This window comes from Mesoplodon densirostris, chromosome 18 (genome assembly GCF_025265405.1).
Source record: "Mesoplodon densirostris isolate mMesDen1 chromosome 18, mMesDen1 primary haplotype, whole genome shotgun sequence".
NCBI lineage: Eukaryota > Metazoa > Chordata > Mammalia > Artiodactyla > Ziphiidae > Mesoplodon > Mesoplodon densirostris.
Window position 1 is genome coordinate 46,486,755 of NC_082678.1, and position 23,948 is coordinate 46,510,702.

Below are 23,948 nucleotides of genomic sequence, written 5' to 3' on the forward strand. Positions count from 1 at the left end.
CAGAGTTACATGATTCATATGTGTAGAGGCATCAGGCTCACATAGCCTGCCATGTCCCTCTCCACATTAGGGGTTTATCTGTCACCACCACATTATGCCAGGCATCTGCTGCTTCAGATGCATTCATTTTCTTAGTTTGTGTGCCTACTATGTGCCAGTTACTTTGCTCATTTGGCATCTCTGTGGTGCTTGGATGGAGCACACCAACTTGGCCTTTGCGATTTTTCTCTCTTGTATGTTAATACCTTATTGGGAGCCATTCTAAGGTGGCTTGGCATATTTGCTATGCTATACTACTATGGTGACTTAGTGGTTTATTTCCCTTATTTCTAGGCCATAAAGATAAAGCATACTGTAGCCTTTAGGGACTTTGCAGTAAAACAATTTGTTTTGCTCATGAAATGGTGCCCTTACTCTTTCCCCAGAAAGTTTTTCTTCTTAAGTGCCAGCAAACAATGCTTCTTTTGCAGTGTTTCCTGTATCTGTGAACAGTACCCTTGTCCAGCCAAGTACCCAAGCCAGAAATCTGGATGTTGTTCTTGATCCTTCCCTTTCACGGGCCCCTATAACCAGTCAGCCCCCAGGGTTCCTCACCTCTGCCTTCTACTACCTCTCAGCTCTCCCACCTTCCACCATCTCACTTTTGGCCCAGTCCAGCCCTTATCACCTGTTGGGGGGGTGCTTTAACAGCTGCTGTCAGGGTCAGTCTCCCTGTCTCCAGTCTTGCCCTCTCTGATCTGTTCTCACTCAGTAACCAGAGGAGCTTTCAGAATGCTCAGTTACTCTTCTGTTTAAAACGTCCGTGACTCCTTAGACTAGCATCCCAGGCACTTGTGGTTTAACCTTTCTAACTTTATCTGGTTATCCCCCCTCCACACTGTATTCTATGTACGGAATTATTGCCAAGTTCATGAGCCCTTGCCTTGATCCTTTCGTGCCTCCTGTAGAACTTGCTATTGCTTTTATCCGGCGTGCCCACCACCCTTACCCCCACCCACTCATGCCTGTTTGCCCCTCAGGTCTCACCTGAGGAATTAGCACCTTTGAAAAACCTCCACGTGCCCTGTAAGCCTCCTGAAACTGTCTATCCAAGCCCCTGTCATACTGTATGCTGTCATCTGTTTGCTTCAGGGAATTCCCAACTAGACACTAAGCTCCTGTATCTCCTAATCCTAGCACCTAGTACAGTGCCTGGAATATTTTAAGTACATACTGAAGGATGGATTGATTACTGAATAGTGGCCACATTAAAAGTCTGTTGGTTAATTGTGTTTTATTTCATCTTATAGATGCACATGTTTATTGCTCGCTACTGCGACCTGTTAAACGTGGACATCTCTTGTGATGGGTGTGACGAAATTGCCCCCTGGCATCGCTACCGGTGTCTGCAGTGCAGCGACATGGATCTCTGCAAGACTTGCTTCCTAGGTAAATTTCACGGCCTGAGTGTGCCATACCCAAAAGGAATAAGCATTTCTGTTTTCTGTGATCTTGTCATTTTTTAAACTCCCACTGTACAGTAACAGTACAGCCCCAGCAGTGTCCTCTGACTTGTTGGCGAATATGATGCTTATCTCCCCAACTGAGTGATAAACTCCAGAGCTCTGTTATGTGATGTGCTGTCATCTTCTATCTTTCTGGGTATAGGCACTTGATAAACACTCAGCACCAATCAATGTACATTCAGCTGAGTTTTCAGGAAATGATTTTGCCTTCTGAATCATGCAGTGTTTATGAGAAGTAAAATACACACAAGCAAACTTCAGAAAGTCTTGAATCCTCTTGACTTGTAGGTGCTGAGATAAAGCAGGTTGTCAGTAGTAAGCAGTTGACTGCCCTCTGTGTGCATCACCCAGTCCAATAAGATACAGCCCCTGCTCTGGAAGCATTTATAGTCTTAGCAGGAGACTGGCCCTGCTCACAGAATGTATATTCCAGGACAAGAGTGTACATGCTGAGTTACAGATGAGCAGTATAGATTGTTCTGGAAAAGTTGAGAAGTAGGGAAGGCTACCATTGCAGGAAGGTTTGTGGAGGAGGTGGGATGTGAATTCATCTTTGAAGAAAGTTAGAGCTGGGTGATGAAGGAAACAGTGGAGAGTGCATCATCATCCAAAGCCGAGCAAGCCCAGGGACAGAGGAGTGAGCATATGTAGTGTGTTTAGACAGACTCTCCAGTGTCTGCTGCTGAGTGATAGATTGAGACAGGTTGGGTCCAGGTTGTAGGACCCAGAGATACCAGGCTCAGGAATTTGAATGAGTCTACAGACAGTGGGGAAGGTTTTTCAAGAAAGGTGTTAACATGACCAGAGCTATGCTAGCGAAAGGGGGTTCTGTCCATGTAAGAGTTTCCTTTAGGAAATCAATCACAATAGTGACAAGGGGATTCATGCCTGGACTGGGTTTCTGGCAGTGGGAACTGAAGTGGATCAGAGGTAAGGAGCATTGAGCAGGGTGTATGACGGGGCTCAGAGACCCATTGGACTCAGAGTAAGAAGGAGACCAGAGCTGTCAGTCTCTTTCGTGACTAACATTCTTTCTCACTCAGTGGGTCTGTGGTTATGGAGCCTGTTTTCATCTATGATTCGGGAATGAAAAAGTAAGAGCAAATACCTGATAACTTCTCAGTGCCTGTTAAGAAGAATACACCAATATTTGTTAGAGGAGAGGTCATGGGAGACAGCCCACAGATTGGTGTGTGGACTTGTGCTGCCAAATGGAGGTCATGATGGGATTGGTGTCCTGTTTGATCAGACTCCGTATTGCGCTGGAAAAGCAGGGTCAATGCACGGTACCATTGCTAAGATGTTCCATGCCAAGAACATGATGCATATGCTAAGAGCCACCTGGGGAACCCTTGGTCTCCAGAAGATTCCTGTGGCCCATGACGCCCCGATCAATCTGTTGGGAACAACCCTGCTTCTGGGGTTGGTTTGGGTTTGGAAACTAGCCCTTCTGAGAGCCCTTTGCCCAATTCACCTCACGCTGCTGTTTTTCCCCCAGGTGGGGTGAAGCCTGAGGGCCACGGAGATGACCACGAAATGGTCAACATGGAGTTTACGTGTGACCACTGCCAGGGTTTGATCATAGGCCGGAGGATGAATTGCAATGTGTGCGATGACTTTGACCTTTGCTATGGATGCTATGCAGCCAAGAAATATTCCTATGGGTATGTCTCAGATGACCTCTAGCCTGGTAAACTTTTCTTCATGTATTCCTTTGCCTTTTTTTTTTTTTTTTTCTTTTTGCGGTATGCGGGCCTCTCACTGTTGTGGCCTCTCCCGTTGCGGAGCACAGGCTCCGGATGCGCAGGCCCAGCGGCCATGGCTCACGGGCCCAGCCGCTCCGCGGCATATGGGATCCTCCCAGACCGGGGCACGAACCCGTATCCCCTGCATCGGCAGGCGGACTCTCAACCACTGCGCCACCAGGGAGGCTCAATTCCTTTGCCTTTTTAAAAATAATTTAAAAAAAAACTTGCATTATAAAAAATTTCAAACATACCCACAAGTAAAGAGAGTAGTACAATGAATCTTCATGTAACAATGACCCAGACTCAACAATTAGGAAGATTTTGCTATGTGTGCTTAGCTTATTCTTTTTTTTTTCTTTGTTAAAGTATTTTAAAGCAAATTCCAGACCTTAAATCATTTCCTTCCTGCATACTTCATATCCATCTCTAAAGATTATGGTCATTTTCTCACATTACCAAAATGCTATAACCACACCCTGTGAAACTTCACAATAAGGAATTCTTACTTCACCTGGTTTCCATAGACACTCTTCTGGGGGTTGTGAAATCCCAAAATGGAATGTGCAGTGTTTGTTCATTTTTCTGAAGAGAGGGCCCATACCCATCTTTAAAATTTTTTTATATAAATTTATTAATTTTATTTATTCAATTTTGGCTGCGTTGGGTCTTCGTTGCTATGCACGGGCTTTCTCTAGTTGTGGCAAGCAGGGGCTACTCTTCATCGTGGTGTGCGGGTTTCTCATTGCGGTGACTTCTCTTGTTGCGGAGCACAGGCTCTAGGCGCGCAGGCTTCAGTAGTTGCGGCATGTGGGCTCAGTAGTTGTGGCTCGCGGGCTCTAGAGCGCAGGCTTAGCAGTTGTGGCGCACGGGCTTAGTTGCTCCATGGCATGTGGGATCTTCCCGGACCAGGGCTCGAACCTGTGTCCCCTGCATTGGCAGGCGGATTCTTAACCATTGCACCACCAGGGACCCTGTCTTTAAATTTTCAATAACCACAGTCTTAGAGGTACCTGATGCCCAGTTGTGACCATGCATGTGGTCCCCTGAGGCCCCATTCTCCCTTTTTCGGGGCTGACAAAGACCTGTAGGCCTTAAAAATGTCTTGCCTTTGCAGCCACTTGCCTACCCACAGTATCACTGCCCATCCGATGGTGACCATCCGGATCAGCGACCGGCAGAGGCTCATCCAGCCTTACATCCACAACTACTCCTGGCTGCTCTTTGCCGCCCTGGCTCTCTATAGCACCCACCTGGCCAGCGCCGAGGACGTGGATGGCGAAAAGCTGGATCCCCAGGCCCGCAGCAGTGCCACCACCCTGCGGAGCCAGTGCATGCAGCTCGTCGGGGACTGTCTGATGAAGGCTCACCAGGGAAAAGGTAATTGTTCCTCATGCATGGAAACCAGACCACCCCTCAGCTGCTTGTGAAGCAACAGCCCCAGTGGAAGTGAAATGCAGTGCTCAGTTCAGAGGCAGTAAAACCCAGTTTTCCACAAGAGGTGCTCACCCTGGAGTGGAACCTAATTTTAAATGCCCAGATGCAGGACTTCCCTGGTGGTCCAGTGGCTAAGACTCTGTGCTCCCAATGCAGGGGGCCTGGCTTCGATCCCTGGTCAAGGAACTAGATCCCACATGCTGCAACTAAGACCCAGTGCAGCCAAAATAAATAAATAAATAAATAAATAAATAAATAATATTAAAAAAAAAATCCCCAGATTCATTTGAGAGAAATTTCGGCATTAAAGTAGCGTTTAGTTTCTCTAAAATATTTCATGAAGATGTAAAAAAAATTAATAATTAAAACTTGATGTCCGGGGATGAAGTATTTAGTATTTGAATCCACCAGACTTAACTTTGCCAAAGGAATGCAGCCTTTTTTTAACCTGGAGTGCAAATCTACTTCCACACAACCGTGTTCTAGATGAGAGCTATTTATAACTAAAATAGTTTGATTAGGGATTTCCCTGGTGGTCCAGCGGTTAAGACTCCGCACTCCCAAAGCAGGGGGCCCAGGTTCGATCCCTGGTCAGGGAACTAGGTCCCACATGCCACAACTAAGAGCCCACATGCCACAACTAAGAGCCCGCATGCCACAACTAAAGATCCTGCATGCTGCAACTAAAGATCCTGCACACCGCAGTGAAGATCCTGCATGCCGCAACTAAGGCCCAGCGCAGCCAAATAAGTAAATAAATAAACATTAAAAAAAAAAAAGTTTGACCAATAAAATATCTAGATGACTTTGAATCTACTGAGGGGTGCCAAGGAGAAAAATAATGTGAATGTTCAACTTCTGAGTAATTTAAATTCCTTTCAGAATAATGGACTAACTCCCCATTCTTATAAACATGAGGGAAATCAGACTTGGATGAAGTAGCATGTGGGTAATACCAGTACTTCAGAGCTATTTCGTTATCTATTTGCCAGTGGAAATTTAGAAGTCTGGCTGTGTGGGGCTACTACAAAATTTTAATGTTTGTGATTTTCTAAACAGACAATCCTATTGTATCTTTTGTCCTCTGTTGTTAATAAAGTACAAGTATCCCTCACTATCGAAACTTTCGGTGTCTGAAATCAGGAGCTGAGTAGATTTGGACAGCCATGGCGGGAGGCGGGGTGGGAGGGTGGAAGGTTGGATTGAGTACTGTTTGGTTCAGTTTGTGGAGAACTCAGCCATGTATTTCCATATAGTAGCAAAGTGATTTGTGGCATTTGCAGGGAATAATCCTTATTATAAAACTTTTAACCATTCTCTTATTTGCTTCCCATGAAGGTCTTAAAGCTCTAGCTCTTCTTGGCATATTGCCAGATGGTGACTCTACTTCAGAAAAGCAGGCCCCACCAGTCACTGTGCCCACCCAAACATCAGAGGAGCAGCCAGAGAAAAAAGCCATCCAGGCTGCTGTGGAGCCAGCCGATGCAGGCCCATCTGTGCACCGCAGTGTAAGTAACAATCCTTCCCTGGGCAGAATCACAGGTGAGCTCAGAGCTTTCACACGAGGGGCTGGAACACAGAGGTTAACGGTATAGGCTTGTGATCCAGATTGCCTGGGTGCAGATCCTCTGTCAGACCTTGGGCACATCACCAGAATCTCTTTGCTTTGGTTTTCTCATCGGTGAAAATGGAAGGATAATAATGATAATACCTATTCCTTAGGATTGTTGTGAGGATTTACACGCATTACATACATTGAATTAATGTCTATAAAGTGCTTAAAACAGTGTTCAGGAACTTCCCTGATGGTCCAGTGGTTAAGACTCCGTGCTCCCAGTGCAGGGGGCCTGGGTTCGATCCCTGGTCGGGGAGCTAGATCCCGCATGCTGCAACTAAGATCCCACATGCCACAGCTGAAGAGCCCGCATGCCACAGTGAAGAGCCTGCATGCTGGAACAAAGATTTCCTCACGCAGCAACGAAGATCATGCATGCCACAACTAAGACCCGACACAACCAAATAAATAAATAGATAAATAAGTAAACATTTTTTAAGAAAAGCAGTGTTCATAGTAAGTTCCCTGTCAGTGTTAATTATTCCTGTTTCCTGCCTCCTGTGGTTTTTATAAGAATTGAACAAGATTATGCACCTACAGAGATTGGTTCCTGACCTATGGTGAGCACTATATATGTGAAACTATTTTTATATTCAGCCAACAAATAGGTGATACTAATTGCTTACTACTTACCAAGTAGTTTACGTATGTAGTTTAGAGTAGTTTACCTATGCTTGTGTAAGTAGAAGGAAAGCCTTCCTGGATCCAGGTGGAACCTGTGACAGTGACATTGAGATTGTTCTGTGGAAGAGCAAGCAGAGCTTCCACAATGCTGCCTCCAAAGCTTGAGGTGATGCTGTAAATGCCCCTGGCTTTGCCTCAAGAGCTGCTGCTGTTTCTGTCCTCTGTCTCTGTTGTGGAGGATCCCCATTTGGTGGTTATAGCTCACTGGGATCCTGTTGTCATTTAGAGGAAGGCAAAAGCAAAGATGGCTGGCAAAAACTTGAAAATTCTATTAGCTTCATTCCGCCAGAGAGCCAGCGCAGGGCAAGTGACATAATAACCTTCAAGCCTGTTTGTTTTTGTTTTTGTTTTTTTGCGGTGCACGGACCTCTCATTGTTGTGGCCTCTCCCGTTGCGGAGCACAGGCTCCAGACGTACAGGCTCAGTGGCCATGGCTCACAGGCCCAGCCGCTCTGCGGCATGTGGGATCTTCCCGGACGGGGGCACGAACCCGTGTCCCCTGCATCGGCAGGCGGACTCCCAACCACTGCGCCACCAGGGAAGCCTGAGCACTTTCTTAATTTTTGATACAAAAAGATGTTTCAGGCTTATCTTAGGCTTTCCCTGCCTAGGGACTGGAATCGGCCTTTTTCTAAGGATCTCCTAGGGCCTTATTTTTATTCCTGAAGTGTCCCTACCTTTGGGTCCTCTTCCCATCAGCAGCTAGGTGTACCCAGGGTACCCTGCCTCTGGCTCTTAGTCTTCTCTCTAGCAAATTGCAGTTTCCAACACTGTGCCCACAACAGAACCCAAATGTCCCCACTACAATGGCCCTAAGAACCATATCCTATTTGGGCCCTGAGTACAAATCACTTGTTTTTGAACTTCTATGCGTTTCTAGCCAATCCTAGGCTGTATTAAGGGTATTGTCCCTCCTTCCCTCTAATGTCTAGAGATACTTTTTGTTTTAAACAACTGAGAAAGCAGTCTCAGCCAGAGACATCATCTGTCTACAACGGCCTCTGGCCAGTAATGAGACACTCTTGAGTGCCATGTGGTGCAACTGCAGTGGCTCTTTGGAGTCCTGTGATAACATGAAAGAAGATCAAGACTAACATTATTAGCCAGAACTTTGGAATTATATTGTTTCCACAAAGGGCCACATAGTACAGAGAGTATGGTGTTGGAGATCTTTTCAGAGGGTACATTTTTAACAAGGCAGGTAGCTCTCCCAGTCTCGGTCCCCTTTTTGGACAATATTTTTTTTTCTATTAAATAACTGTATTTAAACTTACGTAGAGATTGAGAAGTCCAAGATCAAGAAACAAGTCAGGAACAGAGCTGGGAAAAATGGTCAGGTCTATGGATCTCAGCTTCATAGGGGAGAGAGAAGGTAGGGAACACAGTGGAAAGTAAAGGCACATTTGTCTTCATGTGGATGAAGCTGATAATGTGTCGATTCATGATATAGATGTGTTATCTTCCAAATGCAGAAAGCAGTTAGCTGACTTAACATAGGGAAAAACCGACAGTGACATGAAGACGGGGGGAGGAGTTGCTAATTTGTGTCACGGGGGCAGGTATCTGTGTCACTGACTTTAATGATATTTTTGACTTGAACAGCCATTTTCTTTGTCTTTTCTTTGAAAACCTCATAGTCTTCAGGGCTCAGATGGCAAGGGCCATCGTCAGGGAAGTCATGAAGCCATCCTCGCTTACGTTGACTAGAAAAATAATACATACCTTCCTGCAATCAGGAAGTGTGTATAAATAGTCCTTCCCTGAGTAGAGCTTGCTGAACCAGATAGCCACGGGTTTTTTGGGCAAGGAAGCTGAAGCTTTGACATGTACAATTAACCCTTCGATAAAAGGTGACTCCAGTGTCACCATTGGATACTCATTAGTAAGCAGAAGTTCATCCTTAGTGGTCCATTTTCACTTCCCATGTTTTCATTGTTGGCAGCCAAGTAAATGGTACTCCAGTTTCCAGTCCACTCTTCAAGCACCCACATTTTCTCTTCCATTTCCATTTCTTCTTCTGCATCTTGGGCAATACAGAGAATGCCTTAATTTAAAAAGTATATTGTTGTAAAAATGTCTCTGATGGACTTGCTCGATGCAGGGTTACCACAAAGCTCAGAAACCTCCAGTCATCCTGTGGTCAAACAGAACTGGTGCTGTGATCAGTTTCAAGCTTAGATTCAAGTTCCATTCTGTGTCTTGGTTCCATGGTGTGCATCGGGCAAATCTCTTGGACAATCTTATAACCACTTCCTTCTTAGGGGGGTGTTGAGGATAGGATTGATGTTGAGCTTACAGTATCTGGAGAGGGGAGGATAAGTCAGCTGCCGCTGGGAGATGTCAGGATCTTCTCATGAGTGTTTAGTGTTGGACAACGCTCCATCTTTGGCTCCAAAGTGTCCTGCCTTCGCAGACTCCTTGGAGCTAGGGTGCCTCCACCATGCACAGAATTCCTGCCTGGCCTGGTTTCCACATACAAGCCTGTGTGACAGCAAAGAAAAGTACCCTGAGGGCCCAGGGAGTGCAGGTGATTTCTGGGGTGACTCTGAGTGACTCCTAAGGAAATTCAGGTCAAGGACCGTCACCCTGCCAGTGTGGGCAGCTCACTGCCAGACTCCTGAGCCCAGAAAACCCTCCCAGCTCCAATAAGGGCCCCCTTTATAAGTCTCTCTGCCAAAATGGAATTTTCAAAGGTGTAAAGTCAGCTTACTGTGCTAGAAGGAAATCCACACCTTTGTTTTTTTCTTTTTCCCCAAGAGAAGAACTGTCCATACCTGGCTTCTGGAAGATAAATAGAATGTGTTAGCGGTTTGTACCAGAGCCATTGCTTATGTGACTGCAGGCGCTGACAGAGCGGCATTTGGAAGGTGTTGGGGGGATGTGATGCAGTGATTACTGTCTTAATTAGAGTACAGATTTATCATCAGAAACGTGGGGCATTCTCTAATTCAAAAGTATTTTTGTTTGTGAAGACTGGCTAGTTTTTTTAAAAGTTGTATTATATTAACAAGTAAACTTTTATAAGAAAGAAACCTTAATTCTTTTACACTCACCGCTTTGTTTTTAGGGGAAGAGGGATGCCCCTAAGGAAGTCAGACCTTTAGACTGCAAGCGGAGGAGCAAGGCGGGGGAAGGTGCATCATTACTGAAGGGTCCTTCCTGCCGGACGCAGATTTCAGACTCGCCTGCAGACGCCTGTGCACCTACAGAACTTCCAGGTAAAGACTCTTTGACAGTTACCTTGATCTCTTTCATCTTAAAATGCACGCATACCCGTCCCTGACTTGTTCCTTGCACACAATTTAAAATTGGCTAGCACCCAAGGGTGCATGGTTTCTCAGTTCTGCATCAGATGGTACTGATAACACTTTGAAAGTCATCTTTTCTTCATCTTGCCTGCTTTCCTACCTTGTTTATTCCCTAATTTACTGAGTGCCTTCTATGTGCCAAGCACTGTGCTAGGCCCTGGGCATGAAACAGGGACCAAGTCAGACAAATAGACACATAGCTCCTGCCCTCACAGTGCTGACAGTCTGGGAGGGTTTAAGACACAGGTGTGTGTAACTGATTTGAGCTGGGATGTGATTCTGTCCAGGAGAGAGGCCCAAGTGGGTGTTAGCGGTGATGGGTGTATAGCTGGAACAGGTTGTGTCAGTGTAAAGCCCTTGTAAATAAGGCCTGCATGGGACCTTCAGTGTCCTGAGATCTACTGGGGGGAAGGGCATTCAGGGCAGAAGGAACTACATGAGCAAAGGCCCCAGAGTGGGAACCCCCAGAGAATCCAGGCAGTCCCTTGGGGGGCAGGTGTGTAGGGAGGGAGTGGAGCGCTGGAACGTGGAAGTGGAGAGGGACCGTGCACTCTGCTGTGGAGGCCCTCGGACACCTGCTGGGGATGTCAGCGCAAGGTCAGGGCTGTTTCAGGGCAACTGAGGAGCCAGGAGTGGGGGCGCTGTGGGCAGAAGGAGCGCGGCAGCGAACGTCAGCCCTGTCCTCAGGGCAGCTCGGGGAGGCGGGATCCTCCCCACGCGGCCGCTCCGTGACAGGCAGGGGTGAGCGCCGGCATCCTGCCCCATCGTGGGACCAGCTCTTAGATGGGGCTGATGCTTATCTCTGCAGGGCCTGTAATTCTAAGGTCCAGAAAACAGTTTGACTCCATGTCAATCCAGGTCATCAAAATCCACTCTGGTCTGATTCCATCTGAGAAGCAGCATCCTGGTTCACATACAGTTTATTCATCCATCGAGTATTTATTGAATAGCTGCTGTGCTCCAGAAACATTTCTAGGTGTTTGTGATACATCACTGAAAAAAACAAAAATCTAGAAGGGAAGCCAGACGGTAAACAATCAATATCAAATAATATGGTGTGTTAAAAGGTAATTAAATGCCATGAGCACAAAAGAGCAGGGGAATGGAGAGCGCAGAGGGCGTGGGAGAGATCGGAGGGCAGGCTCCACCTTAAACCAGGGTGATCAGGGCAGACCTCCTTGAGTAAGACGTGTTCAGCAATAGGTTTTTAAAGTCCCAGCTAGATTCTGTAGTGGCACAGGAACAGTGCAGTGGTTTACTTGCCTCTTCATACACATATAGAACCTGGCAAAATCTGAAAGCTTGGTGTTTTACAACTCAGATGCTGAAAATTCAGAAGCATCATCTCAGAAGCCCATCGAGGAAAAGGCAGTTACCCCAAGCCCTGAGCAGGTGTTTGCTGAGTGTTCCCAGAAGAGGATTTTGGGATTATTAGCAGCCATGTTACCTCCCTTAAACTCGGTAAGAGACAAATTGGCATTTTAAAAAGGGAGGGTGGGGTGGGTAGTGTTATGCATAGAAAAAAATTTTGGAAAGCCATTTACTGAAATTAACTGTTAATTGCAGTCATCTGTGTATCCCTGGGGTAGGATTATAAATTACAAGTAGGATTGTAAGATGATACCTGAGAATGTTTATTTCACAGTCGATTGTCCCTAAGCCATTTGTGAAAGACACTGCATAATTTCTTTGGCACCAGGCCAGTTATAAATAATATATGAAGGAGATGGAGTGTTCAGTTGGTGTGGTTACATAGATTTTTGTATTGAACAGATTCTTCTCCTCTCTCGACAGGATCCCACAGTCCCCCTGATAGACCTGGAGCACGTGCTCCCACTCATGTTCCAGGTCGTCATCTCAAATGCAGGCCACCTGAATGAAACGTATCACCTCACCCTGGGTCTTCTCGGCCAGTTAATCATCCGCCTTTCACCAGTGGAGGTAGATGCCGCAGTGACCAAGGTCCTCTCAGCCAAACACAACCTGTTTGCAGCCGGGGACAGTTCCATTGTGCCAGATGGCTGGAAGACCACCCACCTGCTCTTTAGCCTGGGAGCTGTGTGTCTGGACAGGTAGCCACCCTCACTCTACCCCACCTTGGTGTTCATTTCTTTAGGTCAGTGATCTGACTGTTGATTAATTTCAGCGTGCTTCCATGCTCTTGTCTAGGGCTCTTTTGTGAGAGTGGAATTTGTTTTATTAGCAACACTGTCAACCGACATTAAAACTGCACTTAAAACCCACATTAAGACAGCTGTGCAGTCTGGGCACTCTCTGGTGATATTATTCTGGTTTGTTCTTTCCTGAGAGTAATAAGTGTAGGCTTTGGGGTTGAAGAAAATAGATCTATTTTCATTATATAAAAGTAACATAATCACAATACCAAATTTGGAAAACCAAAATGAGGGGGGAAAATCACCTTGCCTTGTACCACATCAATGCATCTGGTGCTGTTTTATTCTCCCCACTGCCATCACACTGCTTGCAGGATCTCAGCTCCCTGACCAGGGATTGAACCCGGGCCATGGCAGTGAAAGCCCAGAATCCTGACCACTAGGCCACCAGGGAACTCCTTGGTGCTATTTTAGTATATATTTCCTGTGCGTTTTTTTCTGTGCGTGAATGTGAGTGTGCACAAGTGCACATGGTGCGTGACCTTTTATAGAGATTTTTAAAAGCATAGCTGTAGACTTGAGTATATAAGTAACAAATCTTGATATCCCCCCTCACACACACTTATCATTATATGAAAAGCATCATTCTGGTAGTTTTTTTGTTTGTTTGTTTTGTTTTTGACTACTTTACATTTATTCCAGGAAATCAAGGAGGGTTTACAGTTTTAAAATCACTACATTAACAACAACCAAAATGGAAGTGAGGGAGTACAATATGATCATATCAACCAGTGAAGAAAAATCATTTGATAAAGCACAACAATGTATTCATGATTTAAAGAAAACCTTTAAGTAAAGAAAGAATAGAGGAGTAGGCTCCTGATCAGATAAAGAGTTGTCTAACGTTCTGGTAGCTTTTAAATTAATATAATGAATGGCTCATTGGCACGCTTCTGGGTCTGCCTTAGAGTGTGGCGACCTGATGAGTTGAATTTGGAGCCTCTGCGCTGCCATCTAATGGAGCTCTTGCCTTCTAGCCGCGTGGGCTTAGACTGGGCCTGCTCCATGGCGGAGATCCTGCGGTCACTCAACAGCGCCCCCCTGTGGCGTGACGTCATTGCCACCTTCACAGACCACTGCATCAAGCAGCTGCCTTTCCAGTTGAAACATACCAACATCTTCACGCTGCTGGTGCTGGTCGGCTTCCCCCAGGTACGCCACTGAAGGCCTGGCCTCCTCTTCATCATGTGCACAGTGTATATCTTTGGAAGTTTTTTTTTCTTTAGTTGTATAATTTGCCTTTACAGTATTGGTATATTTTCAAGATTATGGGATGGGTTGTTCAACTTGCATTTTTAACAGTCTAGCCATTTGATTCATTTTCTTGGCTTTGAATAATAGGTAACTGTAATATATTAAATTACAAAGAACTTCAAAATACAGTTGTTCACTTTGGCATTCATCTTGATCTCATTTCTACTTTTCACGTCTCTCAACTGGTTGGGACGAAGAGGACTGTGAAAACATGACTTTATCCAGCAAGCACTTAAACCAATTCTGTGCCAGGCCTGTGCCAGGCCCTGGACTTAGAGATGGGAAGAACCCTGTCCTTGAGTGCTTGTTGAAGTCAGCAGCACAAGCAAAAGGCACTGTGCTCTATGTGCTGCTGAGTTGCCTTTCCTGTCTGTGTCATGTTTAGGTCCTCTGCGCGGGGACCCGCTGTGTTTATATGGATAATGCCAACGAACCACATAATGTGACCATCTTGAAGCACTTTACTGAGAAGAACAGGGCTGTGATCGTCAATGTCAAAACCCGGAAGAGGAAAACAGGTCCCAAGCATAATTATTTTTTCTGAGAATGAGAGACAGTTTTCTAATCTCTGTGTACCCTAAAATCAGTTAAGATATCTTGGTTCTTCACCTGCATGTGAATTTTTAAAAAACAAGTTATAGCTCCCTGAACTTCTTTTTGCTTGTCTCTGAAGTGATATGGTTGAATTGGAATCACTTTGAAGGCCCTTTCCACACTGTTATTTTGTGTATATGGCTCTGTGTTTTCGAGTTGGCTAGATGTTTAGATTCTGAACATTAACTCTTTTCATTTGCCAGTGTCATTTGTTTTCTAATGGGTAATTTAAATATATGATGGAGTCAGGTGGCCACAGGACTGTAAAATAACTACACATAGTTGTATTGGCATTCATGTCACTTTCCATTTTGTTTCATCAATAGAACAGTGAAGGTACATCATTATGTGCTGAGGTCTGCTCTTGAAATAATCTGCTTTATCATTCAGCTTCAGCACTAGGCACTGTCTGTGCTATTTTTGTGTACTGTGCAATGTAAAAGTCAAGGTTTATTTATTTGTTTGTTTGTTTGCATGTGACTATCCCATTGTTCTACGACCATTTGTTGAACAGACTATTCTTTCTTCACTGAATTATCTTGGCAACTTTGTGAAAATTAATTGACCCATGTATGTTTGTGTCTATTTGTGGATTCTGTTACGTTCCATTAATCTATATATCTGTCCTTACGCGAATACCACATCGTCTTGACTGTTGTAGATTTCTCCTGAGTATTGAAATCAGGTTCTCCAACTTTGTTATTCTTCAGAATTGTTGGCTAGTCTAGTTCCTTTGTCTTTCTGTATAACTTTAGAATCAGCTTGTCAGTTTCTATTAAAGAACCTGTTGGACTTTTTTTTTTAACTAATATTTATTTGTTTATTTTTATTTTGGCTGCACCGAGTCTTAGTTGTGGCATTCGGGTTCTTTCATTGTGGCATTCGGGATCATTAGTTGTGACAAGTGGAGTCCTTTCAGCTGTGAACTGGGACATGTGAACTCTGAGTTGCAGCATGCATGTGGGATCTAGTTCCCTGACCAGGGATCGAACCCGAGCCCCCTGCATTGGGAGCGTGAAGGCTTAGCCACTGGACCACCAGGGAAGTCCCCCTGCTGGACTTTTGATTGGCATTGTATTGAATCTATAGATCCATTTGGGGAGAACTGACATCTTACCAATACTGAGTCTTTTGACTTGGGAGCATGGTATATCTCTCCATTCACTTATGGGATAAATTTGGGTCTTATAAAATGTAGATCTTTAATTTCTCTGAACCTCACATGGGGTATCAGATGCCTCTTCTCATTCCTGGTTTTGGTAATTTGTATCTTTTCTTTTTTGTTTCCTAGACTAGCCAGAGATTTATCAATTTATTGGATCTTTGCCAAGGACCAGCTTTTGGTTTCATTGATTTTTCTCTGTTATATTTGTTTTCTTTTATTGATTTCTATCTTTCCGTTATTAATTTCCTTATTTCTTCTTGCTTTGAGTTTAATTTGCTCTTTTTTCTTTTTCTGGTTTCTTTTTTTTTTTTTTTCTTTTTGCTGTATGCGGGCCTCTCACTGTTGTGGCCTCTCCCGTTGCGGAGCACAGGCTCCGGATGCGCAGGCCCAGTGGCCATGGCTCACGGGCCCAGCCGCTCCGCGGCATATGGGATCCTCCCAGACCGGGGCACGAACCCATATCCCCTGCATCGGCAGGCGGACTCTTAACCACTGCGCCACCAGGGAGGCCCTCTTTTTCTGGTTTCTTAAAGTGGAAGTCTAAATCACTGATTTGAGACCTTTCTTTTTTTGTCGATAGAAGCATTTTAATGCTGTGAATTTCCTGTTAGGTGTGGCTTTATCCACATCCATAATTTTTGATATGTTGTGTTATCATTTTCATTCAGGTCAGAGTATTTTCTATTCGTCTTGTGATTTTTTTTCTTTCTTCTGTGATTATTTAAAATTTTGTTTAATTTCCAAATATTTGGGGATATTCCAGATATCTTTCTGTTATTGATTGCAAGTTGTGGTCAGAGAACATACTATGAATTATTTCAGTCCTATTAGATTACTGCAATTTGTTTTATGGCCAAAAATTTAGTCTGTTTCAAATAAGATTCCATGTGCACTTGAAAAAAATGCATATACTGTGTTGTTGGTAGAGTGTCCTATAGATGTCATTGAGATCAAGTCATTTGACAGTGCTGTTCAAGTCTTCTGTACTCTTAACTGATTTTTTTTGTCTATTCTAACAATTACTGAGAAAGGAATGTTGAGGTATCCAGCTATAATTGTGTGTATGGTCTGTTTCTCATTTCATTATGAAACGTTCCTTTATATCCCTAATAATATTCCATGTTCTGAAATCTACTTTAATATTTAGGTAGCCTCTCTAGCTTTTTTGTTGTTGTTGTTACTAACATTTGCATGATGCATCTTTTTCTATTCTTTTGCTTTAACCTCCCTGTGTCTTTACATTTCAAGTGTAGATAGCACATAGTGGAGTCTTCGTTGTTAATCCAGTCTGACAATACCTGCCCTTTTTTGTTGTTGTTTTTTTTAATGGAAGTATAGTTGATTTACAGTGTCATGCTAGTTTCAGGTTTACAGCACAGTGATTCAATATATATATTCTTTTTTCAGATTCTTTTCCTTTATAGGCTATTACAAAATATTGAGTATAGTTTCTTGTGCTATACAGTAGGTCCTTGTTGGTTATCTGTTTTATATATAGTAGTGTATGTTTGTTAATCTCAAACTCCTAATTTATCCCTCCCCAATACCTGCCTTTTAATTGAGATGTTTAGACCATTTGTATTCAGTACACTTATCAGGATGATTGAGTTCAAATCTACTATCTTCTTATTTATTTGTTTGTTTGTTTTCATTTTGGGCTGTGTTGGGTCTCCGTTGCTGTGCACAGGCTTTCTCTAGTTGTGGCGAGCGGGGGCTACTCTTTGTTGCGGTGTGTGGGCTTCTCATTGTCGTGGCTTTTCTTGTTGCAGAGCATGGGCTCTAGGTGCACGGGGTTCAGTAGCTGTGGCACGCAGGCTCTAGAGCGCAGGCTCAGTAGTTGTGGCACAGGGGCTTAGTTGCTCTGCGGCATGTCGGATCTTCCCGGGCCAGGGATTGAACTCATGTCCCCTGCATTGGCGGGCGGATTCTTAACCACTGTACCACCAGGGAAGCCCCTCTACTGTCTTCTTGCTTGTTTTTTGTTTGTCACATCTGTTCTTTGTTCTTTTTTCTTTCTAACTTCTTTTGGATTGAGTTTTTTTTTTTTAATGATGCCATGTTATCTCCACTATTAGCTTTAAAGTATATCTTATTTTTTTAGTGGTTGCTTTAGGGTTTACAGTAGTTTACCTTCAAATAATTTCTTACTGGTTGCATTAGGGTTTGTAATATACACCTTTAATTCATCATGGTCTGTCTTCAAACAATCTACCACTTCACATATAGTGAAGAAACATAGGCTTTATATTTTTATTCCATCATCTTTTGTAGTGTTGTTGTCACATTTCACTTTTACATGATAGAAACCTCACAATACATTATTTATTTTGCTTTAAAAGTCACATACTTTAAAAGGGATCTTAAAATGAGAAAACAATAGCTTTAATATTTAGCCACATATTTACCATTTCTGGTGCTCTTCATTCCTTTGTATAAGTTCAAGTTTGTACCTGGTATCATTTTTTTTTTCCTGAAAAACTTCCCTTAATATCTCTTGTAGTGCAGGTCTGCTGCTACAAAATCGTTATTTTGGTTCGTCCTGCCAAACCAAAGAAATGTTTACTTTGACTTCATCTTTGAGGTGAATTTTTCTAGGTAAAAATTGTAGGCTGAGAGATTTTTCTTTGCACACCTTAAAGATATTGATCTTTTTTCTTCTGGTTTGCATAGTTTCTGCCATGAAGTCAGCTGTCATTCTCTGTTACTCTTCAAAATGTGTCTCATTTCTCTGCCTGCTTTTAAGATTTTTCTCTTAATCACTGCTTTTTAACATTTTGATTATGATGTGCCTTGGCATGATTTTCATTATGTTTCTTCTGCTTGATGGTTTAAAGAGCTCCTGAATCTATAGATTTATAGTTTTCATCAAATTTGGGATTTTTTTGATCATTATGTCTTCAAATAGTTTTTTGCCCCCGACTAGGACACTTCCACTCTCACTGGTCAGAAGACAGAATATTCTCAGAGTTCTTTGTGAGCTCCAAGAATTCTTCTGCCTACTGCTTTTTGACAGTTCTTTCCTAGAACTAGGTAGTTTCCTATCTAGGTAGTTTCCTCTCACATTTGTGTAGATCAGTATTCAGCCAAATACTCATGAGGAACCCTCTGTAGATATCTAGAGGGGTCTCCCACACACCCCTCTCTCTGTTCATCTCCCTTCTCTGTGATATTCTGTCCCATAAGTTCTAGCTGCCTTGACTTCCCTGAACTCTGACCTCTGTCTCCTCAGTTCATTAAAACTGGACTTGGATTTCCACTCCATGCTGTGCAGGCTGGAAATTGTCTCCAGATAGCCAGGGCTATTGGAAGGCTCACCTGGTTTATGTCCCTTCTTTCAGGGGTCATCGTCCTGTACTACCTATTGTCCAATGTCTGCAAACCATCGTTTCATGTATTTTTCCAGGGTTCTGGTTGTTTAATGTAAGAGAGTAAATCCGATCCCTTTTACTCAGGCTTGTTCTGAAATGGAAGTCTCTCAGGCTTGTTCTGAAATGGAAGTCTCTCATGTGTTCTGTGTTTGTGAACTTCCTTTAACTAACACCTTTGGAGACAACCTGTTTGTGTGAGTAGTAGGAATGTGAATTGCATCTCTTGGTGGCTTGGTGGGTAGGTGGCCCAGTACCACTTCTGTGCTCAGCTGCAAGTTGGCCTTAAATATAATGGCTAAGTTTGAAGCCAGAGAGATTTGTGTTTTGGGGTCTGCAGTTCTTGCTTCAGTAAGGCACATTACTGGGGAAGAAACTTATCTGCAGGAAGTATTAACTGTGCTTTTTGTGCCTTCTTTTCCTGCCTGACATCACCCTTCAGTGAAGGACTACCAGCTGGTCCAGAAAGGAGGAGGACCAGAATGCAGCAACTCTCAGGCCCAGCTGAGCCAATACTCCCAGCACTTCGCCTTTATTGCCAGTCACCTTCTGCAAACCAGCATGGACAGCCATTGTCCCGAGGCAGTGGAAGCAACTTGGGTCCTGTCCCTGGCCCTCAAAGGATTATACAAAACACTAAAGGTAGTGGTGAGCTTCTTCCATTTGCTAATGAATCTGGCTGCGATTTCACACCTGCAGGGTATTAACTAGAAGGAAGTACCATCTGATTTCAATGGATGGTTAATCATAGGATCTTGATTATTTTTAGAAATAATTGGCACCTTGCACAAGGATAACTTTAAGGAAGAAACAGAATTTTCCCAATAGTTGGTTCTCTGTAATTTTTCAGTCCTGCCTCATGGAACCAGGTACCACTACCTAATGGGCCCATAACCTTGGAAGATGAGAAGAAAAATTGACTGAACAGTTTCTCACTTGCCTCTGAACCACGGTCCCTTCTGGTTCATCCTAGGAAGAATAAAGGGGGCTAATATCTTACAGGATCTTGGAGCAATAGGTTTGGCATTTGGTGTGAGAGAAGACAGACAAGTTAAAGAGCTGGGCGATAATTGACATGGAGTTGGGAAGCCTTGACTTGTGGGGAACATGATTCTTCTACCAGCTGGGGGGCATCGACAGGGAGGATCTTTCCAACAGAACTAGCCATGAGAGAAGGATCTCATTTGGCAAGTTTATGCGTTCCCTGACTTTGGCAGCACTGGCGATGAGGCCATGGAATGACTCAAGCACCACGAGGAGATTGGACTAGATGGCATTTCAGCTCTGGCCCAGCCCTGAGAGTTTATATTTTTAGGCTTGAGACCACACATCTGCTGTTTGTTGATTTCATGGCATTTATCACAATCTACTATTGTTTTAGTTGTTTACATTACAGTAGGAAAGAGAAAATAAACTCCCTGAGGGCAGAGACCATTTCTGTCTTTGAATCCTTCATTCCGTAAATATTTGTCTATTTGTCAGATGGAACTGACAAATGGCCAGATGGAACTGAGTACGTAGTGTTGAACTAGAAAGAATGTCCCTGCTGTCATGGAGCTTTCAGCCTAAACTGCGAGGGAGACAGCAAAGAGCCTGCCAGGAAATCCACCCTGAGTCAGAAAGAGCCTTTCTGAGGAGGTGAAATATGAGGTGATAGATAAGGAGTCTGGGCAGAGCATTACATCCTGGAAGAGGTCAAACTCCAGGCCTGGTTGTCAGGGAGTAGAAGGAACTACCTTAGGGCTTCAGGACAGTGCCGAGGAGGAGATGAGACCACAGAGACAGGCAGGGAGCCTGCAGGACCTTGTCAGCTATGAATAGGGACTCGGATTTCAGTCTGCAGGGCAGTGGGAAGCTTTTGGAAGGTAGAGAGCAGGAGAGGGACATAAAACCTCTGTTCTTAGCACATAGAATGTACAAGGCTTCAGAAATACTTGTTGAGTGAATGAATTAGCGAACAGACTTAGGTTATGGCTCAGGTTCAGAGTTTCATCCTCCCCGTTGACTCTGGAATTGTCACCAGAAGGTGAACTTGGGCCACTAGCTGAGACTGGGCTCTGACAGAGGCCTGCTTCTCCCCGAGTGCCCCTTACCTTTTTCACTCTGAGGCAGTTGTATGTCATTCTTCTTCTGTTTGGCAGGCTCATGGTTTTGAAGAGACCCATGCTACCTTCCTTCAGACTGATTTGCTGAAGCTGCTGGTGAAAAAGTGCAGCAAAGGGACCGGCTTCAGTAAAACGTGGCTCCTCCGGGACCTGGAAGTAAGGGACCAGGGTGATTCCTGCTGCTGCTTCCTGCTGCAGATTTACTGGCCTGGGAGTTAGAACCACCAGTCAGTTACAGCTGCTTCTGCCCTGTGCACTCTCATCTGGTGCAGTCGTTAAAACAGTGTCTTATATTTGTCTTCCTTTTTGAAAATAGAGATTATGACACCTGTCCTCCCTTGTCAGGGAAAATGAATTTGATGTTTGTTCAAAGAATATTGGAAGAGAAGTATTTTGTGGAAACAAACGGTTGACCAATTATATCATGGTAGTAAATCTGCCCTTGAATTATTATTTCCCTTTAAAATTCCTTTGAGCTAAAATCAATTCCTAAATTTGTCCTCACTTATGTTTACCTTATGTAGGATTTTAGTTGATAATTTTCATTTTATTACTTTTCGCCATAGGCCTTAGATTTTTCTTAGTGGAATTACTGTGGTTCCCTGGGACGTTTCTGTGCCAAGTGTCAGCTTCAGGTCAGAAAAGGCTGCTGCTGTATGGGGGTGCTCAGCTGGCCATTCTCAGTCACACAGAGGCCTGAGCTCCAGGAAACAGCTCTCAGTTGCCACAGGAGGATTTGGTTAGGTTTTAGGAAAATACGCTAAAACATATTAATGGATAACCTGGTGAGCATTTGAGCTCTTGTTCTTTAGGAAATATTTTAAAGTAAAAATTTTTTACATTCAAAAACTTATATTTTTTATATTCAGAAAGTTTGAAAAATAGAAAAGAAAAACTCCAAATTTCATCCCCCCCCAAACACAGCTACCGTTAGTATTATGTGTATTTCCTTTTTCTAATTTTTTTCCTTCTGTGTTTATATTACATACATAGGTTTAGATTGTACAATGAAGCACACTGTTGAAATAAATTGAGGTCATGTGATGGCCATTTTTCTAAGTTGCTAGGTAGTTTTCATAACAACCATCTTTTTTTTTTTTTTTTTGCGGTACATGGGCCTCTCACTGTTGTGGCCTCTCCTGTCGCGGAGCACAGGCTCCGGACGCGCAGGCCCAGCGGCCATGGTTCACAGGCCCAGCCGCTCCGCGGCATGTGGGATCCTCCCGGACCGGAGCACGAACCTGCGTCCCCTGCATCAGCAGGTGGACTCTCAACCACTGCGCCACCAGGGAAGCCCCATAACGACCATCTTTAATGGCTGCAGATGATCCATAAAGATGGGTTTCAGTTTTTTGCCATTATTAAATGCTTCATTGACCATATCAGGAGTATAACTTTTTACACATTTTACATTATTCCTAGAAGGTGAGTTACCAGGTCAAAGGTTATGAACATTTGTATAGCTCTTTACATTTCACCAAAATGCCTTCTAAAAGGATGATAACAATTTACACCATCAGTGGCAAAGTTAAACACAAAGGTCCCTCGTAGTTTTTAGTCAGCATTTCTTTGATTATAAGTATGGTTGAACATGTTTTCATATTTCTTTACTAATTTTACGTTCTTTTTGTGAATTCTGATGTCTTTTAAAAGGTTCAGTCAGATATTTTCTACCCTTTGAGGGTTAAAGATCTCACCCACTAAACACTCACGTTCCTGCCCTGCCTGATTTTCTTTCTGTGTAGATTTTGTCCATCATGCTGTACTCCTCAAAAAAGGAGATCAGCACTTTGGCTGAGCATGGAGAGCTGGAGCTGGATGAGAGAGGGGACCAGGAGGAAGAGGTGGAACGGTCAGTCAGCAGCCCGGGTGAGCCAGAGCAGAAAAAGCTAGACCCTCTCGAAAGCCTGGATGAGCCCACCAGAATATGTTTCTTGGTACGTTCTTGGGTCATGGTGTGGACTGAGGAAGGGACTCTAAGGAATGGATTCTCTTTGGCTTGGACTGTGTTTTAGCCTCCATGTGAAAATGCTTCAGACTGATGTCCTGAGAATGCACTTCCTGAAGACTCAGTCGGTATTGTGCAGAATTCGTCCAGAGGGATGGAAAAGCCCTATTACAACAGTAGTTCTTCATGTTTGGGGGTCATGGACCCAAAAACTTTAGACCGTTTCTCCCATAAACTATACTTGCAAATACTTTTGTAAAATTTTGCATGTAATTTCAGGCCTGTCCATAAATCCCCAGGTGACAGTCTGTCCTCACAGTTTCTCAGACACACTCCTACTTTCCCTGGATAATCCACTCTTCCTCAGAATTATATGAAAATGGGCAAGGGCTTGGACTTCAAAGGGTCTAACTGTGTGAAGAGTAAACAGAGAGTATGGGGTGGATATAAGAAAAGCAAGTACAGTTTTTAAAAACATCAAAAGAAAGTCCAGTACTTAGATTTATGTGCCACTTAACAAACTTGAGTGCAAGGCAGCTGCTACAGAGAAGCTAGCAATGAATTCAATTTGGTGGGTAATTATTGACTATTAACAGTACATTTGTTTGCATGACTTTTTTTTTTTGGTGTTTCCATGTTTTATATCTTCCTTTGAATTTATAACAGTAATGCAGATTTTACAGTCCATGTTTTAGGGCTTATAATCTTATATACATGAAGTGCCCATGTGATGTTCTTAAATTATAACTTGTGGTAACTTTAGGACATAATTGTTTTATCACTTTTGAGGTCAGATCATCAATAACGTGTTAAAGCAGTTTAACTTGTCTCTCTTCTCCTTCCTCCTCATGGCCTTCAGATGGCTCACGACGCCCTCAATGCCCCTCTGCACGTTCTCCGGGCCATATACGAACTGCAGATGAAGAGGACCGACTCTTTCTTCCTGGAGGTTCAGAAGAGGTAAGGGACATTTAGATGCAGCCAAAGTGTAGTGAGTGAGGCAACAAGTAAGGGCGGGACTCTGTTTACCTCCTGCCAACTAGATCTGG

General features: G+C 43.7%; 1 protein-coding gene across 3 annotated transcripts in view; it reads left to right on the forward strand.

The window, feature by feature from the left end:
* ZZEF1 (zinc finger ZZ-type and EF-hand domain containing 1) overlaps nt 1–23,948 on the forward strand; it is a 113,322-nt gene that overhangs the window by 77,089 nt on the left and 12,285 nt on the right. For all 3 annotated transcript variants that reach the window (XM_060080571.1, XM_060080572.1, XM_060080570.1), the window contains exons 34-46: nt 1,290–1,428; nt 3,004–3,169; nt 4,368–4,630; nt 6,026–6,195; nt 10,054–10,204; nt 11,616–11,755; nt 12,089–12,366; nt 13,446–13,620; nt 14,108–14,240; nt 19,289–19,488; nt 20,988–21,107; nt 22,697–22,888; nt 23,759–23,859. In XM_060080571.1, the coding sequence (XP_059936554.1) occupies nt 1,290–1,428; nt 3,004–3,169; nt 4,368–4,630; nt 6,026–6,195; nt 10,054–10,204; nt 11,616–11,755; nt 12,089–12,366; nt 13,446–13,620; nt 14,108–14,240; nt 19,289–19,488; nt 20,988–21,107; nt 22,697–22,888; nt 23,759–23,859 (2,228 nt within the window). The remainder of the gene's footprint in view (nt 1–1,289; nt 1,429–3,003; nt 3,170–4,367; nt 4,631–6,025; nt 6,196–10,053; nt 10,205–11,615; nt 11,756–12,088; nt 12,367–13,445; nt 13,621–14,107; nt 14,241–19,288; nt 19,489–20,987; nt 21,108–22,696; nt 22,889–23,758; nt 23,860–23,948) is intronic.